This window comes from Macrobrachium rosenbergii, chromosome 12 (genome assembly GCF_040412425.1).
Source record: "Macrobrachium rosenbergii isolate ZJJX-2024 chromosome 12, ASM4041242v1, whole genome shotgun sequence".
Taxonomy (NCBI): Eukaryota; Metazoa; Arthropoda; class Malacostraca; order Decapoda; family Palaemonidae; genus Macrobrachium; species Macrobrachium rosenbergii.
In genome coordinates this window covers 64,890,320-64,902,637 of record NC_089752.1, presented here as the reverse complement: position 1 = coordinate 64,902,637, position 12,318 = coordinate 64,890,320, and the positions used below count along the sequence as shown (strand labels likewise).

General features: G+C 37.9%; 2 protein-coding genes across 2 annotated transcripts in view; one reads left to right on the top strand and one right to left on the bottom strand.

The window, feature by feature from the left end:
• Positions 1-12,318, bottom strand: part of LOC136843705 (uncharacterized) — a 462,741-nt gene that overhangs the window by 283,737 nt on the left and 166,686 nt on the right. The window lies entirely within an intron of this gene.
• The window catches only part of LOC136844040 (alpha-2-macroglobulin-like protein 1), a 28,120-nt gene that overhangs the window by 9,248 nt on the left and 6,554 nt on the right, over positions 1-12,318 (top strand). The window contains exon 3 of the mRNA XM_067113055.1: positions 9,839-10,075. Coding sequence (XP_066969156.1) covers positions 9,839-10,075 — 237 coding nt within the window. The remainder of the gene's footprint in view (positions 1-9,838; positions 10,076-12,318) is intronic.

Below are 12,318 nucleotides of genomic sequence, written 5' to 3'. Positions count from 1 at the left end.
TAATAAGTTCCCCTTCATGTTCCCCCCTTAATAAATTTCCCTTCATGTTCCATCCTCAATAAGTTCCCCTTCATGTTTCATCCTAGTAAGCTCCCCTTCATGTTCCAACCTTATTAACTTCCCCTTCATGTTCCACCCTTAATAATATCCCCCTTCATGTTCCACCCTTAATAAGTTCCCCTTCATGTTTCATCTTTGATAAGTTCCCCCTTCATGTTCCATCCTTAATATGTTCACCTTCATCTTTCTTCCATAATAGATTCCCCTTCATGTTTCATCCTTAATAAGTTCCCCTTCATGTTTCATCCTTAGTAAGTTCCCCTTCCTGTTTCATCCTAAATAAGCTCCCCTTCATGTTCCAACATTAATAAGCTCCCAACTCATATTCCACCCTTAATAGCTTCCCCCTTCATGTTCCACCCTTAATAAGTTCCCCCTTCATGCTCCATCCTTAATAAGTTCCCATTTCATGTTCTATCCTTAATATATAACTTCACGTTTCATCCTTAATAAGTTCCACCCTCATGTTCCATCCTTAATAGCTTCCCCCTTCATGTTCCACCATTAATAAGTTGTTCCCCCTTCATGCTCCATCCTTAATAAGTTACCACTTCATGTTCTATCCTTAATATATAACCTCATGTTTCATCCTTAATAAGTTCCATCTTCATGTTCCACCCTTAATAAGTTCCCCCTTCATGTTTCATCCTTAAAAAGTTCCCCCTTATGTTCCACCGTTAATAAGTTCCCCATTCATGTCCCACCCTTAATAAGTTCCCCTTCATGTTTCATGCTTAATAAGATCCCCCTTCATGTTCCATCCTTATAAGTTCCCCTTCATGTTTCATCCTTAATATGTTCCCCTTCATGTTTCATCCTTAAAAAGCTCCCCTTCATGTCCCACCCTCAATAAGATCCCCTTCATGTTTCACCGTTAATAAGCTCCAGCTGCATGTTCCGCCTTTAGTAAGTTCCCACTTCATGTTTCATCCTTAATAAGTTCCCCTTCATGTTGCATCCTTAATATGTTCCCCTTCATGTTGCATCCTTAATAAGTTCCCCTTCATGTTCCAGCCTTAATAAGTTCCCCTTCATGTTTCATCCTTAATAAGTTCCCCTTCATGTTCCACCCTTAATAAATTCCCATTCATGTTTCATCCTTAATAGGTTCCCTTCACATTCCGCCTTTAACAAGTTCCCACTTCATGTCTACCCTTAATACTTTCCACCTTCATGTTTCATCCTTAATAAGTTCCCCTTCATGTTCCATCCTTAATATGATCCCATTTCATGTTCCATCCTGAAGTTCCGACTTCATGTTCCACCCCCAATAAGTTCCCCTTTACTTCATGTTCCACCCATAATAAGTTGCCCCTTCATGCTCCACCCTTAATAAGTTCCCATTTTATATTCCATCCTTAATATGGTCACCCATCACATTCCATCCTTAATATGTTCGTCTTTCATGTTCCACCCTTAATATATTCCCCCTTATATTCCATCCTTAATATGTTCCCCCTTCATGTTCCACCCTTAATAAGTTCCCCTTTCATGTTCCATCCTCAACATGTTCCCACTTCATGTTCCACTTTTAATAAGTTCCACTTCATATTCCCTCCTTAATATCTTCCCCCTTCATTTTCCATCCTTAATAAGTTCACCCTTCATGTTACCTCCTTAATGTGTTCCCCCTTCATGTTTCACCTTTAATAAGTTCCCCCATCATTTTTCCTCCTCAATATGTTCCACCTTTATGTTCCACTCTTAATAACTTCCCCTTCATGTTCCACCCTTAATATGTTCCCCATTCATATTCCACCCATAATAAGTTCTCCCTTCATGTTCCCTCCTTAATATGTTCCCCCTTCATGCTTCACACTTAATAATTTCCCCCTTCATTTTCCCTCCTTATGTTACACCCTTAATAAGTTCCCCTTCATGTTCCACCTTTAATGAGTTCCCCCTTCATTTTCCCTCCTTAGTATGTTCCCCCTTCATTTTCCACAATTAATAAGTTCGCCTTATATGCTTCACCCTTAATAAGTTCCCCATACATGCTCCACCCTTAATAAGTTCCCAATTGATGTCCCACCCTTAATAAGTGTCCCTTCATGTTGCACCCTTAATAAGTTCCACTTTTAAGCTCCAACCTTAATATATTCCCCTTCAACGTTTCACCATTAATAAGTTCCCACTTCATGTTCCAAACTTAATAAGTTCCCCTTCATATTCCACCCTTAATATGTTCTCCCCTCATGTTCCACCCTTAATAAGTTCCCCTTCATGTTCCACCCTTAATAAGTTCCCCTTCATGCTCCATCCTTAATAAGTACCCCTTCATGTTCCACTCTTAATAAGTTCCCCTTCATGTTCCTCCCTTAATAAGTTCCCCTTCATGTTTCATCCTTTATAGGTTCCCCTTCATGTTTCACCCTTAATATGTTCCCCAGCATGTTCCACCCTTGATAAGTTCCCCTTCATTTCCACCCTTAATAAGTTCCCCTTCATGCTTCATCCTTAATAAGCTCCCCTTCATATTCCACTCTTAAGAAGTTCCCCTTCATGTTCCACCCTTAAAAAGTTTCCCTTCATGCTCCACCCTTTATAAGTTCCCCTCCAAGCTCCACCCTTAATATGTTCCCCCTTCATGTCCCACCCTTAATAAGTTTCCCTTCATATTCCACCCTCAATAAGTTCAACTTCATGTTCCGGCCTTAATAAGTTCCCCTTCAGGTTCCACCATTACTAAGTTTCCAATCCATGTTCCACCCTCAAGTTCTCCCTTCATCTTCCTCTCTTAATAAGTTCCCCTTTATATTCCATCCTTAATAAGTTCCTCCTTCATGTTCCACCCCTAATATGTTTCCTCTTCATATTCCACCTTTATAAGTTCCCTCATCATGTTCCACCCTTAATCGGTTCCGCTTTATCTTCCACTTTCAATAAGTTCCCATTCATGTTCCACCCTCAAGTTCCTTCATGTTCCACCATTAATAAATTCTCCTTCATTTTCCACCCTTAATACGTTCCCCTTAAATTAGTGAGTCGGTAGAGCTGTGGACTGGAACTCGCTGGGCCGGAGTTCGATTCCCCGGCCGGCTGATGAAGAGTTAGAGGAATTTATTTCTGGTGATAGAAATTCATTTCTCACTATAATGTGGTTCGGATTCCACAATAAGCTGTAGGTCCCGTTGCTAAGTAACCAAATGGTTCTTAGCCACGTAAAATAAGTCTAATCCTTCGGGCCAGCCCTAAGAGAGCTGTTAATCAGCTCAGTGGTCTGGTAAAACTAAGGTATACTTAACTTTTTTCCACCTTTAATAAGTCCCCCTTTCATGTTCAACCCTTAATATGTTCCCCCTTCATATTCCACACTTAATAAGTTCCCCTTCATGTTCCATCCTTAAGTTCTCCCTAAATGTTCCACCCTTAATAAATTCCCCTTTATATTCCACCCTTAAAAAGTTCCCATTTGTTCCACCCTTAATAAATTTCTCTTTTATGTTCCACCCTTAATAATTCCCCTTTTATGTTCAACCCTTAATATGTTCCCTCTTCATGTTCCACACTTAATAAGTTCTTCTTCATGTTCCAACCTTATGTTGCCCTTCATGTTGCACCCTTAATAAATTCACCTTCTTGTCCCACCCTTAATAAATTCACCTTCTTGTTCCACCCTTAATAAGTTCCCACTTCATGTTCAACCCTTGATTAAGTTCCCCTTCATGTTCCACCCTTAATAAGTTCCCCTTCATGTTCCACCCTTACTAGGTTCCCCTTCATGTTCCATCCTTAATAAGTTCCCCTTCATGTTCCAACAGTAATAAGTTCCCCTTCATGTTCCACCCTTAACAAGTTCCCCTTCATGTTCCAACCTTAATAAATTCCACTTCATGTTCCAACATTAATAAGTTCCCCTTCATGTTCCACCCTAAATAAGCTCCCCTTCAAACTGTTCCAATCTTAATAAGTTCCCCTTCATATTCCAACCTTAATAAGTTCCACATCATGTTCCATCCTTAATAAGTTCTCCATCATGTTCCATCCGTAATAAGTTTCACTTCATCTTCCAACCTTAATAAGTCCCCCTTCATGTTCCATCTTTAATATGTTCTCATTCATGTTCCACCCTTAATAAGTTCCCCCCTTCATGTTTCACCCTTAATAAGTTCCCCCTTTAAGTTCCATCCTTAATAACTTCCCATTTCATGTTCCACCCTAATAAGTTCCCCATTCATTTTTTATCCTTAATAAGTTCCCCCTTCATGTTCTAACCTTAATAAGTTCCCCTTCATTTTCAACCTTAATAATTTCCCCTTTATGTTTCATCCTTAATAAATTCCCCTTCATATTCCACCCTTAATAAGTTTCCCTTCATATTCCACCCTTAATAAGTTCCCCTGCATGTTCCACCCTTAATATGTTCACCTGCCATGTTCCACCCTTAATAATTTCCCCTTCATTTTCCACCCTTAATAAGTTCCCCCTCATTTCCCTCCTTAATATGTTCCCCCTTCATGTTCCACCCTTAATAAGTTCCCCTTTGATGCTCCACCCTTAATAACTTCCCCCTACATGCTCCACCCTTAATAAGTTCCCAATTCATGTCCCGCCCTTAATAAGCTCCCCTTCATGTTCCACCCTTAATAACTTCCCCTTTTATGCTCCACCCTTAATAAATTTCCCCTTCATGTTCCACCCCTAATAAGTTCCCCTTCATATTCCACCCTTAATATGTTTCCCTTCATGTTCCACCCTTAACAAGCCCCTCTTCAGCTTCCACCATTAATAAGTTCCCATTTCATGTTCCACACTCAAGTTCTCCCTTCATGTTCCATCCTTAATAAGTTCCCCTTCATGTTCCACCCTTAATATGTTCCCCCATCATGTTCCACCCTTAATGAGTTCCCCTTCATGTTCCAAACTTAATAAGTTCCCCTTCATGTTCCATCCTTAACAAGTTCCCCTTCATGTTCCAACCTTAATAAGTTCCCCCTTCATGTTCCATCCTTAACAAGTTCCCCTTCATGTTCCAACCTTAATGAGTTCCACCTCATGTTCCACCCTTAATATGTTTCCCCTTCATGTTCCATCCTTAATAAGTTCCCCCTTCACATTTGACCCTTAGAAATAGTGTGGCAGATAAGAGTAATTTTTTAGAAGAATCGTGCAAATGATGATACAAGCATCAAATTTGGCACAATTGTTCTCCAACGGATACTAATCAAATCTGCCCGATTGGCCAATTGAAAATCCAAAATGGCGGCCATTTTTCAAGATGGCCGCCAAAATAACCATGCGAAGTTGATGTTTTGCTTAGAAATATTTGTAGTTGTTCGAACTGCATGATCTAAGCGTGGATTCCTATGTTTTTAAGCCTGCTGAGGTATATTTTCTAGTTTATAACACGGTTAAGGCACTGTATTAAAGAAGTGATTGTTGGGCACTACCAAGGCACATTGGTGACATCACTGCTGTGAAATTCAGCATGGGGTTCAGTGTCAGCTAAGTAGGAAATTTATGTTGGCATCATACTGCAACAACCTGCTAGTATCCCAAATGCTGCCTAATCAACCCCAAATCAGTTAGGCAGCCGCACCTGAATGGACAGGACATGCCAGCGCGGGAGAGCCGAACCAAGGATAACAGGGTTTTAGTTATCTGGATGGTGTACAGATCGCACGGGACTTATGACACTGGATGAACGATCGGACTAGTATATGGCACAGTGCAAGAACCTAGCTGTATCCCATACAGGAAAGCGCCTATTGTACATTACAGGACATAAGAGGCCTATTATACTATTACATGTACAGGGTGGTAAAAGGATAAACCCTCGACCCTGAACGTCATCGTAATCATGGATGCGACCTCTACTGGACAATCATGGAAAACAGACTGGATCAAGTGTTGCCTATGTCAGGAGGTTAAGAAAGAAGATCTAAAATTTCCCCTCGCCAATCCTGCCAGAAGAGGGGATGATGGACATATGAACCTGGCAAAGAATATTCCTCTGTTTCACTCACTCAGTGCGTTACCAATCAAGCTAGACCCTGCAAGACTTGACGAAGGTTCTGGGATGGAGGAAACGCTGAGAAAAAATAAGGCACAATATCATGAGAGTTGCAGGCTTCTGTTCAACAACACAAAGTAACACCAAGCTGAAAAAAGAGCAAGTCATGTAGGTACTAGTGATGAGGGCAGTAGAAGTAAAATTCCACGAAAGCTCCAAGAAACTAAAACAAAAGAATGCTTCTTCTGTGAAACTGAAGGAGGGGAGATTAGAGAAGCAATGACAGTGCAAGTGAATAGGAGAATAAATGAATGTTCCAAAACACTCAGTGATACAAAACTTCCCATCAAACTAAGTGCAGGAGATGTCGTAGCCCAAGAAGTGAAATATCACCCTGGCTGTTTGGTGGCATTGTATAACCAAGAATGGGCATACCTAAAGGTGCGGGAGCAAGAAAAAGCACAGGAACACTGGAAGGATGCATATCCAATTGCTTTCTCTGAACTAGTCACCTACATCTGCAAGATGAAAAATGCCAGTGAGAGGCCACCGATTTTCAAGCTTGCTGATTTGACCAAGCTTTACAAGCAGAGGCTGGAACAGCTTGGTGTTGACTTGCCTGATGTTCATCCTACTCGACTCAAGGGTCAACTGCTTTTGCACATTCCACAGCTGCAAGCCAATCGCCAAGGACGAGAAGTTCTGTTGGCTGTTGAAACTGATGTAGGTTCAATCCTATCAGAAGCATCCTGTTATGGTGAAGCAATCCATCTAGCAAAAGCTGCTGGGATAATAAGACAAGACATGCTCCGTCAGAAGTCGAATTTCAGCAGCTGTTTTCGTGACAAAGACTTAGAACAAGCTTTGCCACCATCACTGCTTCAGTTTGTATGCATGATCGAACATGGTGCAGACATCAAGTCCCAACTCCATCATGGAGCGTCGAAATCAGACTTTTGCTATATCACAACTTCTACAGTACAACTGCTTCGCCAAATACAAGGAAGGAACGGGAGACGGGGTGTATTTAGGGACCACCCTGCTTAAACTGGCTTTTGGTGTTAGGGAAATGGGAGGAATGGGGATGCACACACACACGCAGAAATAAAGTAAAGGAAATTAATAATAATGTATATATGTATATATATATATATATATATATATATATATATATATATATATACTAACTTTATTATATACACAGTTGTTCTGTGCATTGATACAATTGCTAACAGGACCTCATTAAAACTGGATGGTATCTGGCTGAGATATTTATTCAGGAAACGTTACAAGTGCTCTAGGGCTAACAGTCCTCATCATCAAGTATCCATAGAATGGCCGGACACGTAGTCCAGCTGTATTTATATGTATGTAGGGAAATGGATTAAAGCCCCTGTTTTGCCAATTCCATATGCTGGCTTCTTTAATCCTTTGATTACCCTCCTTTTCCTATGTGGCCCTACCCTTGCGACCTTGGCCTTTCTCTACCTGCAGCTTCTTCCAGGTGTGCATTGTCATGTGGTCTCTAGTGTTTTTGCATTTGTTTTCTACTATAGAATATACAATTTTTCTTGACAGGCTGTCTTCAAATCCACTTCCAGTATTGCCTGCCATTACATTGTTCATGCTTGTTATGAAGGCACTCTCTACAATCATTCTGGCCATTTTGTTAGAGTTCCTGTACAAAAAATTCATGTTCTCCCAGTCTATTGGGAAAAAGACCACAAAATAGACTAGGAGAATATGAATTTTTTGTACAGGAACACTAACAAAACGGCCAGACTGATTGTAGACAATGCCTTCATAACATTCACGAACAATGTAATGGCAGGCAATACTGGAAACGGATTTGAAGACAGCCTATTAAGAAAAATCATATACTCTTTAATAGAAAAGAAATGCAAAGACACAAGAGACCACATGGACAATGCACATTTGGAAGAAGCTGCAGGTAGAGAAAAGCCAAGGTCATGAGGATGGGGTCATACAGGATAAGGAGGGTAATCAAAGGATTAAAGGAGCCTGCATACAGAATTAGAAAAACAAGTGCTTTAATCCACTCCCCCACACACTATGTATAAATACAGCTGGACTATGTGTCCAGCCATTCTACGGATACTTGACAATGAGGACTGTTAATCCTAGAAAGCTTGTAACTTTTCCTTAAAAAATATCTCTGCTAGATACCATCCAGTTTTGATGAGGTCCTGCTAGTAAAAAAAAAAAAAAAAAAAAAAAATATATATATATATATATATGTATATGTATATATGTAAATAAATTTCTGACTCACATCAGGATCGAACCCAGGACTTTCAATTGAAAGACAAGGGCGCTGCCCACTAGGCCATGCGTCATAAAAGAAGCTGGAACCTGAGGGCAACTACACCCAAGGAATTACCTGGTCAAGCTAACTGCTTGCATACCAGCATGTTTTCCCCAACTTCCCGACTCAGCAATGACCCAGTTGACAGCATTTCATTTGAATTATCCCTTCTGAGTGAATAAGATAGAAATAATCAACACACAATCACGTGTGGATCAGAAATAAATTTCTGACTCACATCAGGATCGAACCCAGGTCTTTCAATTGCTTGTATGGGCAGCGCCCTTGCTGGCAATTGAAAGACCTGGGTTTCGATCTGATGTGAGTCAGAAAAGTTATTTCTGTTCCACAGGCTGATTGTGCGTTGATTATTTCTATATATATATATATATATATATATATATATATATATATATATATATATATATATATATATATATATATATATATATATATATATATAATATATATATATATATATATATATATATATATATATATATATATATATATATATATATATATATATATATATATATATATATATATATATATATAGAAATAATCAACGCACAATCACGTGTGGAACAGAAATAAATTTCTGACTCACATCAGGATCGAACCCAGGTCTTTCAATTGAAAGGCAAGGGCGCTGCCCATTAGGCCATACAATTTTAGTCATAAAAGTTTTATTGGTGGAGGACCTGAGAATGTAAGTCACCCAAACTAATATCAGAATCATAAAAATAAATAATGTTATTCTTAAGGAACTAAACATTATCTTTAATTTCCTAGATGTTGTGAAAATTTTAAAAGTAAATCTAAAAATTTGATTTTTAAAAATAAGATTTATTGATGAGCCTTTTTTCACCTAAACCCATGGTTGTTGAATGTTCTGGAAAACTAGTCATTTTAAAGGTTTGTTCACTTAATGAAAAACAAAGGAAGTGAAATGGTATTCAAATGAAAATCTTGCTGTAGTGATAATTCATATTATATATATATATATATATATATATATATATATATATATATATATATATATATATATATATACATATATAATATGAATTATCACTTACAGCAAGATTTTCATTTGAATACCATTTTCACTTCCTTTGTTTCTCTTAAGTGAACAAACCTTTAAATGACTAGTTTTCCAGAACATTCAACAACCATGGGTTTAGGTGAAAAAAGGCTCATCAATAAATCTTATTTTTAAAAATCAAATTTTTAGATTTACTTTTAAAATTTTCACAACATCTAGGGAATTAAAGATAATGTTTAGTTCCTTAAGAATAACATTATTTATTTTTATGATTCTGATATTAGTTTGGGTGACTTACATTCTCAGGTCCTCCACCAATAAAACCTTTATGACTAAAATTTAATATTTGTTGTTGATATGTTTCTTATGATGGTACGAGACTATAAAAATGGTTCTTAAACACCGTATTTTTTTCTTATTCTAAGCTAATTTAAGATATTTAAATCTTCAGCTTACCCACCAGTACAACATTTACGACAAGCCTATTAGTCCTGCTTTTGTAATGTCTGTCATGATAGACCAAGAAAACTGCACTTTGCCGATTCTGTTGCAAATTTGTGCTTCTTACATCTACAAAGACTTCGTATCCAACATGGCTGTCGTGGAGGTTGACCTTCAAACAGGATACTCGGCAATGGAGGAAGACTTGAAAGGTCTTGTTGCTCAGCGAATTATTAAGCGTCATGAGGTAATTTTGGTGATCACAAAACTGTTCATTCGAAAACCTTGCAATTTGATGACTACTGCAATCTTGGTTTTAGATGATAATTAAGAATATTTATAACAAATCTCCAGTTTACCTTAATAAGATCTTCTTGTATAAAGGTGCTTAATGAAATAAATATACTTTAGACAGAAATATAACAGTTCTTTAGTACTGAGGATATTAAGGACAGTTCCAGAAATAATTCAAGTATACCAGTCTAGATTAATGTTTTATAAGACATTTGGAAGAGTTTATCGGCTTCACACTAACCTGTATTGTTTGCATTGCATAGGAGAAAGATGGGAAGGTCTTCCATTATCTGCAATCGGTCGGTGCCTCCGAAATTTGTGTTTCCTTCCGCATCCAAAGGGACTTTGAAGTCGAGGATCTTCTGCCTGGCACCGTTACCCTCTACGATTATTACGCACCTGAATTCACGTTAACTCAGGTACTGTATGTCTTTAGGTAATAAGAATAACTGTTAAATACTATTTGACCGGATTATTATTATTAGAATTTTTCTTTGTGACAAATTCTTCAACACTTTCGATCGATTTTGAATCTCACAAGACAAATTCATGATAGTGTTAGGGGAAAATTCACCTTAGAAAAGAACAAGAAAATATACCCCTAAGAAATCAGTTGATAAACACTCAGTCGAAAGTTATTTTGTAGAAAGATAAAAATGATACACTTTTGTTCTGTTTTAACTAAGCTGCCCTTTTTCGTTTCAGTCATTCGAAACTGGAGACCCTTGTGATTCGAAGTGAAGAATGTGCTTGGCTCCTTGTAGAAAATGATGGTAAATGATGTTAAATGACTCCTCACTGACTCCTCGGCAATAGCCTATGTAAAACCTAAGCCATTGGTTTTCAAGAAGGAATCTTATTTATTACATAAGATTCAATGATTTTTAGCTATATATTTATTTATTTATTTATTTATTTATTTTTGTATGTTTCAGTTGAAAAAAATTTCTGTATCATTAGATTTTTTAAAGGTACGAAATGTTCTATTCTATCGGTAACTTAGTGATTATTTACCTCTTTTACGTAGAAAGTCCCGCAAATGAGAGTGAGTTAACAGGCAGTGCAAAGTTAAATCTGGTTATTTCGTAAAATGCCTGTGATAGCAATGTCAACTTGTGTGCGACAGGTACGAGTTTTTCCTTTCTCTTTATGTTACTTGAGTGACATTGCCTGGATTCATCATTTTAAGTATTGTAAGTCATACGTCTTTTCTTTTTCTCCTTTTAATAGTGGTTGTCTTTTGTTCATTTTCTTTCGCCTGAGGTTTCTTAGTCTTCTCGCTTCAATTTCCTGCTGCTTTAACCATAAATGACCTCTGGTCTTCAGAGCATTATTTCAGAACACCCCCGTTTCAGCATGAAACAGTACCTTCCAGTTTCTCGTCTACTTTTTTATCCAACACTTATTTTTTCAGTAATGATCCATTTCAGCCTCTCCTCTTCAACAATATTTTGAGTGATTATTTGGTTCTAATGGTGGAAGAAAGGCATAATGTGTATGTTCCTCATCCAGGAGATAAAACCTTTGCACTGATCTTATTCATCGATGCTGCGAATATTGCTCCTATAAATGATATCAATTTTGCCTTCTTTCTTGACAGCACTTAATCAAATTCTAATGTTTGTATCCTTTACCTTGACCTCTGCTCTCCTTTAGGTCTTTTTCCCTTCGCTGCATGGTCATGTTGGCTACTCTTTTGAAAAATACTGTATTTCCTCACTTCCATCCACTGCATATCTAATAGCAACCAGGACAACCATTCTGCAGGTTTCTCACCGGCTTCTCGTAAGAGTAAGAACCGTTGCTGGTAAAAAACTAGGTCAGTCTAACAACAACAACAATAAAGTAAACTCACTTACAACAACATGCACCCTTCAACCCTCTTTTTGATACGGGATAGCCTCTGTTTTGTTTGTTTGACGACTAGTTCTCCACACCCTGTTTCATGGCCAGTGTATGGAATTAACTCTCATCATACATCAGCCCTCATGTCCTTATTCTGATCATGGACTTTCTTTCAGACTTTTATATGACCTCTTAGTTCCTGGTTATGGTCAGTTTGCTTATCCTTACCTAGTATTTGTCTTTTTTTAGTAAGGAAGGCCACTACTGATGTATTGGGGGTAATTTACGTACTAGTTATAGTATTGAAAGAAACCCTTCTTTCAAGGAACGCTGTATCTGATAAATACTACT